Below are 18,417 nucleotides of genomic sequence, written 5' to 3'. Positions count from 1 at the left end.
TTTCAAATCCCACATCGAAAAACACATAAATTTTTTCATGGGAATATGGAGTATATACATGAAAGGGCTTCAAATCCCACATTGAAAATATATTATGTTATCCTTTTAAGTTGAAGTATTTAAACCAAAAGGTTTTTTTATTCCACATTGAAAAAACATGACTTTTTTCTTGGGAATATAGAGTATATATACCAATGGATTTTAAATCCCACATTTGAAAAAAAAAAAACCGGGTCTCATCCGGGTTAGCCCGGGTCGCCCGGGTCCCGGGTTGACCCGCCAGGTAGCCCAGGTTTGGCTGGGCTGTTGCCACAGCCGGTCTTTTATTAAACCCGGACCGGTCCAGCCACCGGGTCGACCCGCCGGGCCGGGCCGGGTTTAATAACTATGCTTTTCACTGAGCAAATCTCTCTCTCAGAGAATATAAAATTCTTATGGAATAAATACATGCACAAAGTCCCCCGATGGTGTTGATGGAAGACCCTCCAAAGATCAAATCAATACCAGGAATATTTGTGTAAATAACGACATTAATGGAGATATTAAAGAGCTTTTATAAATATATAAAAAACGTTGGAAAGGTTTAAGGGTGAGGAGAAGCGAACTGAGAGAGAGTCCCCTTTCCTCCTCCTTTTCCCTTATTTTATATCACCTGATTTTTACTGCCTCATGCAACGTATAGGGGGTAGAAAAGTAATCTTGTATAATTAAAAAATATTATCTTACTACTTGTACCATTACATTTGATTAATGTAAGTATGAATGACTTGTTCGTATTTAATAGGATTATGATGAGTATCATAATTATTAATCTAGACTTAAGAGGCTCAGTGTAGAATGACCTTTCAGTTACGCACCCAACATGAGGGACGTTGGACTCAATTCACGTTCGGAGCCCAGGAAAAAACGGGTCTAGCTCGCAACTAAACCCAAAAATGATCAGGGACGGTCACGTCCACCCAACATAGGGTCAGGCGTGGATACATCCAGGTCTAACATGGAGTCGGACACGATCATATCCGAACCCAATGCAAGGATGGTTGTAGATACGTCCAGGCCTAATATAGAGCTGGGCAGAGTCAGCCACTCCTTTACTTTGAGTTGTTCGCCGTAAAAGATATAATTTCATTTGGGATTATAACTTCAGCGCGTTATCTCATAAATGAGATTGATTTGAGAAACCATGACCCGTCATTATCCATCAACAACCACCATTGCTACGTCATTGATTGCCCTAACACAGATATTGTCATTGATTGCCATAACACAGATATTTACAAGAATAGTTATGAGAATGGATATTTATGTATGAAGTTTTTTTATATTTTTATATCTTAATTATTGGTAAAAGAATTTAAATATTCATGTTATATTCATGGGTTTTTGGATATTCTTATAAATATTTACCATGTATATATATATATGCGGTGATCACTTTTACATTTTATCCGACCACAAAAAAACCATTTAGTTAGCAAAATATTTTTTTTACACTAAATCTCATATATAATTATATTTTAAATATTAATTTTGTAGAAATTAAAATAACTTTTTTTTTATGAAGATTTGTTTTTTATTTATTTTACATGAAACAGTTCATCTCATTATATTTTTTTTAAATGGCAATTAAAATTGTTTTTTTAGATTTATTTTTTAAAAAACTATAATCATAAAATCTTGCCAAATGTGTTTTTTACCAGGGATCGAGAAAAAAGGAATACGAATGAATTGAAAGTGAAGGATTGAGTTTTCACTTTATTCAGCAAGAAGGGTCAAACCTTATTCACTTCTATTTTCTAATATTTTTCTATTTGTATGTATCGACTCTCATTTGTCCTTTTGTTTAAATTAAACAGCTAGATGGACTGTAACCTCTCGATCTCTTATTCTTCCCATCCTTTCTGTTCCTCCCATCATTTGTTTTTTTCATCCTCTCTGACAAGACACGTTCTTAGCTCACTGTAAAAATCCCTCTAACTTGGTTATAAAAAGAGAGTCACATATGCTGATAAGCTCAGGGCCAAAACTAGTGAAGGAATTAGCTAATAATTTTTAAAACTAGAGAGACTAATTTAGGAGATAGAGATACTTGAGAGTATAATTGTAGTTGTTTTTAATTTATTTATAAAAAATATATTAAAATAACATATCAAAATGATTTAAAAATATTAAAAAACAATTAATTTAAAGTAAAAAATAAAAAAAATTAATTTTTTTACAAAAACTTTAAAAACATAAAATTATGCAGATTCTCAGTAATTTCTAGAAAACACAAGCAATAAGTTTATCATACACTTCGAATAAGTATCTATCCTTTTTGGGCTAAAAAAGAAAAAAATAAAAGTTTCACCCGTGCCGTGGGGCCGTCTTCGCAATCTCCTGACACAAACTCCTGGAAAGTGGAAACAGAACCTGTACGGTGCCGTTTCAATCCATAACAAGCAGACAATCCTAAATACTATATATAATATTCTCTTTATCTCAAATTTCTCTCTCATATCTCCTGTAGAGTAGAGAGAAAAAGAGCAGCCGCAAAGATATAAAACGCTACGTTTCAGTCCTTGCCTTCTCCTCCCGTTTCTGCCTACCTCGCTCCCCAATCTCCCCAGCAAAGCAAGAATCGAAAGCGCGCACACACGCACACAGAGCTCCCTCCAAGAATCTAAATCACTTCCTCGCGCGTCTCCTACACTCGCCAATACTCTCTGAATTTCAAATTCTACCTAATCACAGTCTCTTTTCAACCTCTCGATCTCCTTCATTGTCAGAAGAAGAGAAAAGAAAAGAAAAGCCAGGGCATTGCTAACATACCTCCAAAAGGCTGCCGTTTTGTTTCAATATTCGAAGGTATGTACAACAATAACACTCCTTTTGTCTTCACTAATTTGGTTTATTTATACCATTATGTGATTTTTGGTCTGTTTACCGGGAAATTGATAAGGTTATGGCGAATGTGTTGAATTAGATCTTCAATAAGGCTTGTTTCGATATTAGCGTGCGTATTTGATTGTAAATGGGATAAATTGAAATTAGGGTTTTGGTTTTTTTGGTGGTACAGAGGAATGCATTTGGATTTTTGCTGGTTTGGCTTTCAAAAGTATACAAGAATTCCTTCTGGTTGATTTATCTCTCGCATTACATCAGGTTCCACGTCGTTATCATGTTTGCTAATGATTTGTTTAAATTAGGGTTTTTTTTATTGATTATTAATTGAGTAGCGTGTGGCATTGTTAACCAATCAATTGGTGAATGTGTAGGCTCTTCATGTGTGCTCATGTCACGCGTAAATGTGAGTGTGTTAAGAAAAGACTTCTTCATTGTTATTATTGCTTGATTTTAATTTTTGGTTGAACCTTATGCGGATTCAGCAAAAATTCAAAGGCTGTATCAGTAATGTAACTGAAGTATCGGGAATGCTTTGAGGGGTCATTAGGGGGATTAGGAGTTTATATTCCAATTCTTTTGTTTTTCTTTTTAATTGGTAGGTTTTTCTTTTTCTTTTTGGGGTCTATCTCTGCTTTTCGAAGTACTGTTTTGCACTAGTTCAGCTGAACCTTGATATCGTGAAGCTCAAGTGATGATTCACTTGAGAGTTGTGAGGTGTCTTATTCTTAGAAAATTATATGAGTGCAGGGGAAGTGGATAGAAATAAAGGGGAAAATGACAGAGTTTCTCTATAAATTTCACGCTGAAGGACTTCTAGGTGGTAACTTTGATAGCTGTCTAGTAAAGAATAGTTATGACGCTGGACAGCTTTGAAGTTTTTGTCCTCCTAGGGTTACTCCGAAGGCTTCACTTAGTTGAATTTTTATTCCAACAGGGACTTGGACTCTTGAATAAGAAATTCTATTGTTTCTACTTGAAAAAGATTCCTTTGTAATTAAGTACATTTGCTATGTGTAAAGTTTCTCAACTCATAGGTTCTTAGTTGGGCATGTATTGATAGGTGTCTTGAAGGAATGACCATCTCCTGATAATTATCATGAATTTTGATTATTAGAAGTTAGTTCCATCACTTGGTTGTTCAGGGAAATATTACACGCTTTTCTCTTGGTATTATTTCCGAATAAGGTTTGCTAGAGAGGGGGCCCAGGGTTGGTGGTAGTTTACTTACCTTGTCTCTCCAACCAGTCGATATTTTCATCGGTGGTTCTACTTTTGAGATGGTAGCATTAATTGCACTGGTGTGGATATGAGCCCCTTTTGCTTTGATCAAGAACTTTTGAGGTAGGAGCATTTGGTGTATGTTGTGTGATTAGTACATGGGTGCTTGACAAAGATAATCGAGGTGGATGGCCTTTTGTTGCCTGTTAAATATGTGAAAGATTTTCTTTCACATGCTCAATTATCATGGCCTTCAATTTTAGGATGAATTGAGGTTTGTTCATGTTTAATGGACTAGGAGATTATATGATTTGTGTACATGGGGAAGTCTTGGGGTTGATTTGGTGCTGGTGAATCTGAATTTTGTGGTTGTTGGCTCACGGTTTCACAGTTGACAAATTTTTCTGCTTTTCTGTTTATAGCACCATTAGTTGACATTGTTGTGATTCTGGATTTGCTATTTGGTGGCGGTTAATCTGGTTGGAGTGTGAGGGCTGATGATGGAGGGAGAAGGGCATGCTATCATCCATTTGGCAGTGTACATTGAATTTAAAATATTAAAAGATGCATTCCAAACAATTTAAATTGCCTTTTCTAATTATAATTGGAGACAAGGGTCAAATGGCCCACATTTGATCCAATTCGGAAGTAATGGATCACATTATAAACACACGCTGCAAATTTACCTACTGATAAAAACACTCAAACAATGGGTTTTGCCTGTTAGAGTATAGGATATGATTCTGAATGATGTCAATTTTTTTTATTTAAAATTTGATCTATTAATTTCTTAAATTACTGTAGTATAGTGACCAGTAATTGAAATTTAAACTAAAATTTATTTATTTTAATTATGGATTTGATTTATAATCATGCTTTCTTTTGAATTTCATTCTGAATGAATTATACGAGAAAGAGTGACATGCTAGGGCTATCTCCATGACTACAGCTGTTTGGTTTTTTATATTATATCGAATTGACTATTTAGATATAAATTTGTAAAGCATTATTGAAATATGTGAAATCTATAAATTTAGCATTAATAATGAATAAGAAACTTTATACATTATATAGTAGAATCAATTAAATCTAATTGCATTGTAAGTAATTTAATAAATCAGACTTACCAGATCTTTCTCCTATTAGCAATGAAAATATTTAACCAAGGAATAAGAATCAAGGAATCATAAAATTTATTGAAGTTGAGTTGCAGGTTATAGGACCCATGTCTCAATTGACAACCAATCAAATTCATTAATTTTGTGAATGATCTGATAAAACAAAATCATGAACCATTCTTCTACCACTAATCCATCAGAAATTCATTATACCAGTCTTTCAGCACTAGAATAATTTTGACACCTATATATATATATATATATATATAAATCAAACCTGGTCTTACAAATATCTGTAATGTTTATACAGTGGAAAAGGCTTTAATAGGATCTAAATTCGAAGCAAATAACCCATCAAAAACTGATGCCCCACTCAATAGATATTTAAATCTAATTGGATTTTTGGGCGCTTCCAACAACAATACTCATTATTTGATCATTGAATAAAATATTTGATGCTATTTTTTCTGCACAAAAGTTTGAGAACCAAACTTTTTTAATGGACACTTTAAATATTATAACACGCTTAATTTCATTGGATTCATTGACTTCCACTAAGCTGCATGCTAAAGGATTCCTTATATTTCGTTTGTATCTTTTAATGCTTAGTTTTTCTTTTTTATTTGGAATTGATCAACTTCTTTGTTTAACTTTTGTTTTTCTGGCTTCTTGAATGACAGGAAACATGGCTCTTCGGAAGTACATTCCTTCAAGTGATGCACCTTCTGGTAGTATGAAGCCTTTGATCTTTTCAAGTAAGGGGCGTGAGAATGCCCACCTTGCAGAGCCAGAGACAAGTCACAGAAGGGTGAAAGATGTGGATGTTGACCTTAGTGAAGTTTACTTTTTAATCATGCATTTCCTTTCAGCTGGGCCATGTCAGAGAACTTATGTACAGTTTTGGAATGAACTTCTTGAACATCAACTTTTACCTAGAAGATATCATGCATGGTATTCAAGACGTGAAAGGCTTAGTGGGGATGAAAATGATAATGGTCTATCATTTCCATTAAGTTACAAAAGTTTGGAGGAGCGGTAGGCAATGCGCTCTCTCTCTCTCTCTCTCTCATTTGTGGGCACACACAATTACTCTTAGTGTTGCTTTTGTGGGGCAAACTACATATGCCTACATATATGGTCAAGTTAAAAATGGATTGAGATAATGGTCCTGGTTTCTTTTGTGAAATTTTGCCTGTATTTCCATGGCTATATAATGTAGATTTTGCCTCAAACCCTCCGATCCTGACCTTTCATTAATTATACCTATACAGGTATCCTCACATTGAGAAGAATCACTTGGTAAAGCTTTTGAAGCAATTGTTGCTCAATACAGCCTCTCCATCAGAAGGCTTGATTTCTGATGTTCCAAATGCTGCTGATGTTCCTACCCTTCTGGGAATGGGTTCATTTTCACTTTTGAGTTGTACGTTACATCTATTTAAGCCTTTTAAATGAAAAAAAAATCTGAATTTTTACTTGTATATGAGGTTTTTATGCTCTTGTGAGATATTGTCTATTCACAGGAGATACTAGAGTTCGTCATCTATTTTTACCTGGAAGTTAATAAGATGTAAAATTCCCCTTTGTGTCTAATTTTGCATCCTCCTCTTCCTAAGGTGATAGAGATAAGGGAAATGGCCAAGTCAAGCACCCCCCTGCTCACATGCGATGGCCTCATAGACATGCTGATCAGGTTCGTGGGTTAAGTTTGAGGGAAATTGGGGGTGGTTTTGCAAGACACCATCGTGCACCATCTATTCGTGCAACATGCTATGCTATTGCAAAACCATTAACTATGGTTCAGAAAATGCAAAATGTCAAGAGAGTACGTGGACATCGGAATGCTGTCTATTGTGGTATGGGTTTTATAGCAACATTTTATGGAATTGGATTATGCAGTTTATGTTCCAATCTTTGGGAAAACCCACATGTCATATATAGTGGCCATTGTCGGCCAAAATCTGAAATGAAATAAAGCATTTATCCAGCTGTATCTTGGATATCCCACCATATGCATTTTCTCTTAATTTTTGTTTGTGTTGGTGGATTTGTACCTAAAATTGCCTTGATGTAAATCCTGCAGCAATATTTGATCGCTCAGGGAGATATGTTGTCACTGGTTCAGATGATCGTCTTGTAAAAATCTGGTCCATGGAAACTGCTTTTTGCTTAGCTAGCTGTCGTGGGCATGAAGTGAGTATGGTTCTATAAATCAAATATGCATCATTTCTTTATCTTTCCATTTCTGTTTAATCACAAGTTGCATTTCAATCCATGTGTGAAAGGGGGACATTACTGACTTGGCTGTAAATTCAAATAATACCCTGGTGGCATCCTCTTCAAATGATTGCATAATTCGAGTTGTAAGCTTCTTTTTTCTTCTGCAAATTAACGGCTTTCTTCCTGTTTATTATATTTACACCCAATATTTGATCGCTATCTCTTGATTTGGGCAGTGGCGTTTGCCAGATGGGATGCCAATATCAGTTCTGCGTGGACATTCTGCAGCTGTTACTTCCATTGCATTTAGTCCAAGGCCTGGTTCTGCATACCAGCTTTTGTCGTAAGGCTGATTGCAATCTTCTTATAATATGCATGCTCTACATTTCTGAGATTTTGTCCTTTGTTTCATCAATCCACTACCTTTGGATTTGACTTGTTATGAGGAATCTTGAAATTGGAAATTTGGAACATGCCACTGTAGTTGCTGCAGGACTTTATTTTATCGCTTGTTAGGTTTGAAACCAGACCTGTTTTTTCCCAATCAGAAACCTTTTGTGATTTGAGGAAAAGCCAGATGCCTACCATGAATGGATTTGATGGAGATGGTTCTCAACTTAAACTCTTGTATCCTTTAAGTTAATGGGAAATTTAATCCATGTATCTTTATTCTCTTCTCTGGATCATTAACTTTGTAGGTTTTTTCTTTTTCCTCATCATGATTAAATTTGTAGCATGTTACCTCAATCTTCTTGTCTCATAGAATTTCAGGCCATCAATTATTTTTGTGGCTGTCAATAAATATCCATATTCAAGCCCAAACAACTCTTGTATTCGACTCCATTTGTTAGGATTAAGATTTAGTTGAGTTGAGTTTGGCTTAGTTGAGGCCTCAAGTCGTATAATACCTGCATTGTTTCAAGTGAATTTTGATTCAAAGTCCTTATTTCAGTAACTATGCGGTAGTTGGTTTTCCTTTGCACTTGGATTTTGATGCATGTAAAATTATGAAGTTTTAGCTTTGGCTTTGTTTTGTTTTTTTCTGTTCACGCAAAATCTCCATTGTTGCTGTTTGAAAAGTAGGCACTGGTACCTTGAAAACTACAGTGCAGACTCCTCATGACTTGTTCTCTGCTATAATTTATAGCTTTTACTCTTGCTTTGCAGATCTTCTGATGATGGAACATGTAGGATTTGGGATGCCAGGTCTTCCAACTTAGGTGCACGAATATATGTTCCAAGGCCTCCGGATCCTGTGGCTGGTTAGTTACCTTTTCATTCAAACTCATGATTTAGGAAGTGGTTCATTTATAAAAAAAAGTTACAAGAACTCTGAAATGCCTGCAGGAAAGAACAGCGGTCCATCCTCAAGTAGTGGTCCTCAGAGCCATCAAATTTTTTGTTGTGCATTCAATGCTCATGGAAATGTATTTGTCACTGGTAGCTCTGACCACCTTGCTAGGGTATATTTGAATTCCCTTGGTTTGCTTGCAATTCTGCATTGTGGTCATCCCATTTTTATCTTCTATATGTGATGTGAATATTGATTTTGGGAGAACTGATGTGAATAATCTTTGTGCCTCTATATTGAAGTGTATACATTGAATAGCTTGTTAGCATTATCTTTTCACTTGCAGGTGTGGAATGCTCTTAAATCCAACACGGATGATTCAGACCAGCCAAATCATGAGATAGATGCGTTACCTGGCCATGAGAATGATGTCAACTATGTTCAATTTAGGTAGTGTTTCTTGGTCTGTGCTAATGCTGCCATAAAAGTTTTTTAGATTACTGACATAGCATTCTGATTTGCTTTGCAGTGGTTGTGTCGTGCCATCTAGATTTTCTATGGCTGACAGCTCAAAGGAAGAGAATATTCCAAAATTTAAAAATTCATGGTATGGAATTTTTCTTATTTGCTTATTTATGTCGTGCTATATTTATAATGAGAATAATTACACCCTTGTGTTGTAGTTAATTAAATCTATTGACAAAACATGCTTTGTAATTAAATGTGTCAGGTATTCTCAAGACAGCATAGTTACCTGTTCTCGAGATGGAAGTGCAATTATTTGGATTCCAAAATCACGTAGATCTCATGTAAATAACCTCTTTTTATGCCCCCCTCTCCCTTGGTTTTCTTTTTTCTCAGGGAAGTAAGAGTCGGTCATGTAGTTTCTGTGAGGTTCAATATAGGTCAATGTGACCTTGAGTAGTATCAGGATTCCATCTTGATTTCTGAACAACAAATATATATTTCTTTCTTTTTGAAGGGGAAAGCTGGCCGTTGGATACGACATTATCACCTGAAAGTTCCTCCTCCACCAATGCCTCCTCAACCTCCACGAGGAGGTCCACGACAGAGAATTCTTCCAACTCCTCGTGGGGTGAACATGATCGTGTGGAGTCTGGATAATCGTTTCGTCCTTGCTGCTATTATGGGTATTGTGTATTTCACTGACAAGTATTCATGTACACATTCATGGATGAATATGTATGTGCAGCTATATAAACTCGACTATCTTCTGCCCCTCAGTTATTAGTTTTTGTTTTAGAATACAGGGGATGTTTGTCCATCAATCCCTGGGCATTCGCCTTACAAGCAAACCCATCTTAAAATTCTTAAGTGCTCCCATTTTCTTCCAGCAAAACCTTCTTTTATGGCAAAATGATGTTTTGGTTGGGACTCATTGTTGAGGCTCTATTAGTCATGCTTTGCTGTAGATATGTTGTATTTGATGGTTATGTTGTCATTTCCCTTTCTATTTTAGTTACTAAATGCTTGAAGTGCCTGGAATGTTGGAGAAATTCAGAAAAGGAAAGGAAACAAGGCCGTGTAATTCTTAACAGGCTTATTCTTTGTGTTGTTGTTGGTTAAAGTGTTTTTAAGATCACAACAATGGTCATTTTCTGTTGAACTTGGTACTAGTGGATTGTATTACTTGTACCAGGTAGCAGATTATCTAGTTTCCAGAAAATTGGGGATAATGGAATGTTATTTACACACTTTGACTCCTGGGCAAGTTCAGGGACATTGTCAGATAAAAAAGGGCAGCTGTCTGTTTCACTTATTCATAATGGAAGAAATCTACACTTTGAAACTTTCATTGCACGTTGAAACTTTCAACCATTGAGTCCTCATTGTTGTCTAAAGATCATCTTTTATTTTTCTGTTGAATTTTATGTTTGTTGTTGCTGTTCACTATTTGGACAAAGCATTATGTGATGATTTTTGTGTATTTTTTTGATCTTTATATGCTCATTTGTCCCCTTATGTATTTGGGTGGGGGACAAGAAAATTTAAATTTCAATAGGCCTGGAAAGGTTTCCAGAGACTTTTTAGTGCTTTGCCCCCCTGATAAAATTTAAACAAAAACATAAATAAATAAATGCAGACCCTTTCCTCCATGTAATTGACCATACCAAAAAAATGATATTTCAGAATTGAGTTGGATTCTACTAAATATTTTTTGAAGTAGGAAATAGTCATTATTTTCTGTAAGTTGATTGTGTGGGGGTGATGATTCTGGTGCAGATTGCAGAATATGTGTTTGGAATGCTGCTGATGGTAGTTTGGTGCATTCTTTGACTGGTCATACTCAATCTGTAAGTGTTTCCCCATTTTTCTAACAAGTATCTTTTTTTCCCTTTCTTAATTAGGATGTAAATGTTGAATTGTCCATATGTAATTACATGTCAGGATGACTGATATGTTCCTCTCATTGAACAATTTCTGTGCTATCATCTCTCCCTATGATATGATTTTTGGACTGGTGAATTCATGGGGTGCTCTTAACTATTTTATTGATCTCTTGTAATGGTTCTCCTTGTTAGTTTTACAACTGCTGTAAATGAGATTTGCTAGAATGCTTTTTCTTCAGGTCATGTAAATGCATTTTGCTAGTTTTATAATTGTTTCATGTTGTTTTTGCCATATCACCTGATTATTCAGTTTAAGTGAATTCTCTTCTAAGTTGATGGTCAAAAACTGAGAAGGGCTGGAAAAGAATTGATTTAGTTTTTTGCAGCTGGTAATTGTATATAACGTTTCATTCTTCTTTGTTAAAATATATTATGTATTTTCACTAATGAACTCAGTTTGTCAGTATGTTTAACCATCTCTCGTTCATTACCATTGATAGTTCTAAATGAAATCTCTGCAAACTTTTGTAATATTTTAAGTGCCACTCTTATCAGCAAAAAGAGAAAATGTTATTTTAATTGTTTCACTAGTCAAATTTTTCCTTTGCTCATTCACTAGAAGAAATTGGTATCTATCTTTTGCAGATTCTTACTGTCCCTACCCATTTTTAGTTTAGAAATGGTTTGTTTATCCCATATGTGTATGTTTTAGCATTTCAAAAGCATATTTTGCTGTAATTTGACATCATTTCAACCTCCCATTCTGTTTGTATACAAGGACCAAAGATACATTGTTATTCTAAGCCTGTTTCCCGGCACCTTCCATGACCGCTGGTGGCATAGATCAACGCTTTCTTGTGTTTCATTGCCTTTCATGTGGTGATTCTTACAAAATCTCGTCATCCATCCATATCACATTTCTATCAGGAGATCCTTGTGGAACAGCTGAAATTTCCTATTCCTTTAGAAGGATGCTATTTTCTGTTTTGCTCTCATTTCTCATTTTCCTGTTTTTCATATCAATGCATTTTATTGTGACACACTGTTGGATTATCTTGCTTTTCACATGTTATTTACCTCAGGTGTCCAGTGTTTCTGACCATGTTATTTGTGTTCCTGGCAGACATATGTTCTTGATGTTCATCCTTTCAACCCAAGAATAGCTATGAGCGCTGGCTATGATGGAAAAACAATAGTGTGGGATGTGAGTCTCCAATTTGCTAAGCCCATTTTATATTCTACTACCTCTCTTTGGTTACAAGTGCATTCATATTCTCTTTGTCCTTTAGATTTGGGAGGGCACACCCATCCGGATCTATGAAATTTCACATTTCAAGTTGGTAGATGGAAAGTTTTCACCGTAAGTGCCTGTTAATGCTTAATGTAGAATCTCCTTTTGTTTTTGTTGATTCTGTCAGTATCACTCTTCTGAATCAATGTCAAGTGACATCATATGAATCTCACTTGCCTTTCATTGTTTCTTGATAGTTTAATATTCTAAAATAGAAGCTTTCTAGACCATTTAATTTACTTTTCTCTTCGTTATTTCAAGATGTTATGTGAAGAATGGTTCTTATTGAAGTTTGGGGAAATTATATTTTAACTTCTTGTAGTTAGACTAGTGGATCAATTTTTATTTTCTCACTTGCTTACGAGTTGACTTGACATTCATGCTCTGTGTATTCCATTGAGAATTCTCCCTTCACTTGTCATAAACCAACTTAAATATTTGATTGATTTGTAGAAAATAACTTTTTATTCTTGACAAACCACATAAAGATACTTTTAGGTTTTAATTTTGTTCTGTTGATAAGTTCTTGTCTGTAGTCCCTGTAACTAATTAAAATGCAGCGGCATTCATATTCATTTTTTTTTCTGGTTGTTCCCTCCAGGAGAGTTGTGTTTGAGATCTTTGAACTTTAAGGCAACTTTGAGATTTCAATTCATGTCCTCCAACAGTTAAAATAAATCCAAATAATAATTTCAGGAAGAGTCCTGGGTAAGGTCAAACATTTGAGACCTTGCCCTCCACTGGACCTTCTATTTTATCCTACTATGTGATGCATGATCGGATTTAAATAGCAGTGTAACCTCAGTATGAGCATTGATTCTTTAAATTTTCACTAGTTCTATCTTTAAAACTAATTGGATTTCATTTTAGCCTCACGGTTATTTTACCAGTTCAACTTTTCCTGGAATCGACTCATCTAAGTGAATGTCAGATGAATTTATGTGATCGTGAATCTATATTTCAGATCTCAAATAGGTGTTTCCACTTAGCAATGTTATATCAGCTTTGCATGATAAGTTATTGTATATGTATTTTATTATCCTTGAGATGGAGTTTAATTTTATGCTTTTGTTTTTTTTATCTTAGTTCTTCTTGATCAAAATGGTGGTGGATATGTCTGTAATTTTTTTGCAACCTTACTGCTGTTGTCATGATTATTGCATATGGCTTTATTATAGGGACGGTACATCCATTATACTTTCAGATGATGTTGGTCAGCTGTACATATTAAATACAGGCCAAGGCGAGTCCCAAAAGGATGCTAAATATGATCAGGTGTGTTATAAATAACCGCTCATGCTTTTGTAGGTTCTGCTGAGAACTGGCTTTCTGGAAATGCATTATGACACTAAACTCTGTGTTCTTTACAGTTCTTCCTTGGTGATTATCGGCCTCTGATACAAGATGCCCACGGAAATGTACTTGACCAGGTTAGCTGGCTGTCATAATTTGGTGACTTCAGCAAACCTATTTATTATTATGCACTACTTCATTTACCTATTGTCAAGAAACATGCACCTTGAGAAGGGCCTAACATTATTAAGGAAACGTAACATCTTGATTGTAAGGCGGCATGCTATAGTAGCACTCTTCTCATTCATTGAGATTACTATTGAGTTGCATGCTCACTTGAAAAAATTCTTGCTCATCCTTCTTGTAACCCTAATTCTGAATTACCAAGTCTTAGCATGTACTTTTGATGTCTGGCATTTACTTATTATTTGCATGCACAAATGCATATCCATAAGTAGAGTTATGGTAATCAATTTATGAGTTTATAAATGATCATAATAGTACCCCTTTGCTATAACTGTTGGGTATTGAAAATTTTACTGATCTAGTCCCAATAGATCCTGCGGATAAGATGTAGTATTTGAACTTCTGCTTTACATTGTTCTTTTTGGTTTCTTGTTCATGTCTTGATTTCAAACAATGCAAACTTTTAATTCAGGAAACTCAACTAGTACCGTTCCGACGGAATATGCAAGATCTCCTTTGTGACTCAGGTTGTAATTTCACCTTGGCAACTCTTATCATTGTAGTATACTTATGGCATGTGTTATTTGCGATTACATTCTCTCAAGTACTTCTTGTTTTTGAGAATTCTAGGGATGATTCCCTATACAGAACCTTACCAAAGCACGTATCAGCAGAGACGATTAGGAGCTCTGGGTGTGGAGTGGAAGCCATCTTCTATAAGATTTGCTGCTGGGCCAGACTTCAGTCTAGACCCAGATAACCAAATTCTCCCCTTGGCTGACTTGGATGTATTGGTTGAGCCACTGCCTGAGTTTATAGATGCCATGGATTGGGAACCAGAAAATGACATGCAAAGTGATGACAATGATTCAGAGTACAATGCCCCTGAAGAGTGTTCTTCTGAGGCGGAGCAAGGAAGTTCAAATTCTAGTTCATCTGAAGATCCAGAATGTACTGCAGAACACAGTGGGGCTGAGGGCGGGGATGGTTTCCGAAGGTCTAAACGGAGAAAACAAAAGGGTGAAGTAAGTGTTCATCTACGATTCTCATTTAAAATTTTGGATTTCATGCATGCTTGACTTATTCTTGATTTCTAGCTTATTCTTCTTGCTCCGACTTCTTGCAGATTGAGCTAATGACTTCTTCTGGGAGGCGTGTTAAGAGGAAGAATTTGGATGAGTGTGATGGAAATTCAATTAGAAGTGATCGAGCTAGGAAATCAAGGATTGGCCGGAAAGTTTCAAAGAAGAAGTCTTCCACTTCAAAGGCCTTAAGACCTCAAAGAGCTGCTGCCCGCAATGCGCGTAGTTTGTTTTCAAAAATTACTGGAACAGCTACAGATGGAGAAGATGAAGATGGTTCGGAAGGTGACTTATCAGAAACTGAATCTGGCATGCAAGACTCAAATATTGAAAGTGATGAATCAAATAGATCTTTGGACAACGACAGGAACAGGAATTTGAAGGGAAAAGATATCCTGGAAGAGTCTGAAGACTTTGCTGAATCACGTGAACTTACTGAATCTCACATGAATACTATAAATAGGAGGAGATTGGTCTTTAAATTGCCAGTTCGCGATTCTATTAAGATTGTATTCCCAGAAAGTGGAATACACAAGTGTGACTACCAGGTTGATGTGGTTGGATCATCGTCCAAAGCTCCTCATGAAGCCACCGAGGTCAATGGGGTTCCTACAAGCTCTCAAGATCCGGGATACTTTTCTGGTGATGCACATTGCAGCAGAATGGATGGAGGAAGAAGAGCACAGATAGACCATTATCCTTTGGACCTGTCTGAAGGATACAAAAATGGGGATATCAGATGGGGAGGTGTAAAGGCTCGTACTTCTAAGCGTCAGAGATTAGGAGAATCCATTTTATCAGCAGCATATACTGGATCTAGTGCATGCCTTGGTGAACAAAATGAAAATGAAAATGAAAATAGTCTCAGCAGATTCTCAAAATTTCAGGAAGATCATGGCACAATACCCCCTACTTTAGAAGTTCAAAATAATGTGGACAATGAAGGAGTCATACCAGTGAATGAAAGAAATGCTGGGCCCGATACCTCAGAGGTTGTAAATGATGTGTCCAGTGGTAAAGTGCACTCAACCTTCAACAGATGCATGGATTTTGATACATTACCAAACCTGGGTCACATGGCTAATGAGAATGACAACCCTCCTGATCTCAGAGAGAGCTTCCCATCTTTCTCAACAATGATAAGGATAAGATCAAAAAAGATATTGAAGGATTCACTAGATAATCAGGGAAATGGTGGGTGTGATTTATCAACTGATAAGTCTGCAAACATGACACAGTATCCAGTTAAGGAGATGCTGGAGCATGATGGTTCCAGTGGAAATACTCCAGAATATAAAGGTGATGGATTGGAAGAATCGGATACACGAATTGGTGAAATTTCCTTGCCATCCTTGGATGACTCAGTTGGGTCCCGTTCACATCCCAAAAAGATGTTTGATGTTGTTTATAGAAGGTCAAAGCCAGGTAGAGGTAAAATTAACTCAGAACGTGATGGCAGCATCAGAGAAGAAACTTCAATTGCTTGTAACCCTCATCTTGACTCCAGAGGGGATTCCTATGAAGGCACAATTGGTGGATCTCATAGATTACATTCCATGGGCTCAAAGGGAACACATGATGCAAATATTGCAACCAATGATCTCCATTTGGGGCAGGGACATGAATCAGATGATACTTGTAGAGATACCCACAATGGTTCTGTTAGTAGATTTCAGCTTCCATGTGAAGAATGGGGATCAAGCTCAAGGATGACAGTTCGATTGAGATCTACTAGAAACAGGAAAGCCAGTTGTCACTTTCATGACACAAGTCCAGTAGATGGAAAGAGGAAGTTGCATCAGTCAGCCAAAAGGGCGTCATGGTTAATGTTGTCAATGCATGAGGAGGGCTCTCGTTACATCCCCCAACAGGGGGATGAATTAGCATACTTGAGACAGGTCACCTGGAAGAGACGCTAAAGATTCCTTTTTTGCTGACCTATAGTTCATTCTTGATTCTTGCCTTTGGATATTGCAATTTAGGTCTTGTGATTTAAATGATTTATGTTCTTGTGATTTAAATGATTTATCTTGGAAGCTTTGTTTTTCAGGGCCATCAAGAGTACATAGACTGCATGAAGTCAAAAGAAGCAGGCCCTTGGAAGACAATCAAGGGAAACATAAGGGCAGTTGAATTCTGTAAGGTTGAAGTCCTCGAGTATGCTCCATTTGCAGGATCTGGGGATAGTTGCTGCAAAATGACGCTTAAATTTATAGATCCTACTTCCAGTGCATTTCAGAGATCATTCAAATTAACTCTACCTGAAATGACTGGCTTCCCAGATTTTCTTGTTGAAAAAACTCGGTTTGATGCTGCCATACAGAGGGATTGGAGTCGCAGGGATAAATGTAAGGTCTGGTGGAAAAATGAGGGTGAAGAAGATGGTGATTGGTGGTATGGCCGGGTTTTATATACAAAGCCCAAATCTTCTGAATTTCCTGAGAGTCCATGGGAGAGGTGTGCTGTTCAGTATAAGAGTGATCCCAAAGAACTGCATCATCACAGTCCGTGGGAGCTTTTTGATGATGGTACCATGTTTGAGCAGCCTCATATAGATGAGGAGACTATGAACAAGTTGCTGTTTGCCTTCTCCAAACTAGAGCGAGCAGGCCAAAAACACCAGGTAATCATGCAAGAGGGTGGGAAATTTTTTTTCTTGTATAAGATCTTTAAAAATGTTTAGATGTGGCTAGTATATCAATTTGGAGATATTGCAGGACTTTTCTGAATTTTTTATTTTTGCACGTCTTTAGGATCATTATGGGGTTGAAAAGCTAAGGCAAGTTTCGCAGACGTCTCGTTTTACTAACGGGTATTTTCTTGTGCCTGTTTCTTGTTATTTATTTTTTTTTAATTTTGTATTGAGATGGTTTTTTCTCAAGAAGTATAAGCGTTAACGATGCCTTAGTGAATGTGAAACCAATTCCCTTGCATCTTGAATGTAACTTGCAAAATTTTGGGTGCTTGAGCTGGTGTTTGGATCCCTGAAATTCCCAGGTTTGCAGTTCCATTGTCTCTTGAAGTGATCCAGGCAAGGTTAGAAAACAACTACTATAGAAGCTTGGAGGCATTGAAGCATGACTTTGAAGTCATGTTGTTGAATGCAGAATCATACTTTGCGAAGAAGGCAGAGCTCTTGACGAAAATGAAACGTTTATCAAACTGGTTCACACGGACATTATCGTCTTTGTAACCTCAAATTGTTGTGATATCAGTTGGGCCGTTCTGTTTTTTCCTCCCGTATTTTTTGTATATAATTTTTTTTACTCGTAGATATTTTTTCCTCTAGCTTCAATTTTGGGAATCGGAGAAATCTCCACTTAAGATTCTTTCTTGTATAGACAACTTTGTCAGCATCGTCATTAATAATAACAGAAACACAGAAAATCTCAACATTTCCTTCGATGTAGAATGCTGTTCACATTTTAGTCCTTGTTCTCAAATTTACAGGAAACTGATTATTTGTAAATGAGTTCAAGTT

The 18,417-nt window shown here is 36.4% G+C and overlaps 1 protein-coding gene across 3 annotated transcripts; it reads left to right on the top strand.

Annotated features, from left to right (window-relative positions):
* Positions 1–2,506: 2,506 nt before the first annotated feature.
* Positions 2,507–18,341, top strand: LOC133705914 (uncharacterized). 3 transcript variants are annotated; one of them, XM_062131357.1, is made up of 26 exons: positions 2,507–2,847; positions 3,059–3,144; positions 3,258–3,289; positions 5,903–6,257; positions 6,494–6,645; positions 6,839–7,078; positions 7,306–7,415; positions 7,508–7,585; positions 7,679–7,785; positions 8,610–8,704; positions 8,790–8,905; positions 9,080–9,183; positions 9,263–9,340; positions 9,464–9,542; positions 9,716–9,884; positions 10,978–11,048; positions 12,208–12,288; positions 12,374–12,444; positions 13,554–13,650; positions 13,746–13,805; positions 14,327–14,381; positions 14,485–14,879; positions 14,981–16,834; positions 16,987–17,559; positions 17,690–17,748; positions 17,934–18,341. In XM_062131357.1, exons 4-26 carry the CDS (start codon positions 5,908–5,910, stop codon positions 18,127–18,129), a joined length of 5,190 nt encoding a protein of 1,729 aa, XP_061987341.1. In that variant the 5' UTR covers positions 2,507–2,847; positions 3,059–3,144; positions 3,258–3,289; positions 5,903–5,907; the 3' UTR covers positions 18,130–18,341. The 3 variants fall into 3 exon arrangements, with proteins under 3 accessions (XP_061987341.1, XP_061987339.1, XP_061987340.1); XM_062131355.1 differs by lacking the exon at positions 3,258–3,289; XM_062131356.1 differs by lacking the exons at positions 3,059–3,144; positions 3,258–3,289.
* Positions 18,342–18,417: the final 76 nt, after the last annotated feature.

The sequence above is a fragment of the Populus nigra genome, chromosome 10, assembly GCF_951802175.1.
Source record: "Populus nigra chromosome 10, ddPopNigr1.1, whole genome shotgun sequence".
Classification (NCBI taxonomy): Eukaryota; Viridiplantae; Streptophyta; class Magnoliopsida; order Malpighiales; family Salicaceae; genus Populus; species Populus nigra.
This window is presented reverse-complemented; position numbering and strand designations above follow the sequence as displayed.

What these genes read in the sequence shown, in the direction of transcription:
- LOC133705914 (XM_062131356.1), top strand. Translation starts at nt 5,908, where the DNA reads ATGGCTCTTCGGAAGTACATTCCTTCAAGTGATGCACCTTCTGGTAGT. An exon ending in CTAGCTGTCGTGGGCATGAA is followed by an intron (nt 7,416 to 7,507) that starts GTGAGTATGGTT and finishes CATGTGTGAAAG; the next exon opens with GGGGACATTACTGACTTGGC. An exon ending in GAGCAGGCCAAAAACACCAG is followed by an intron (nt 17,560 to 17,689) that starts GTAATCATGCAA and finishes GCACGTCTTTAG; the next exon opens with GATCATTATGGGGTTGAAAA.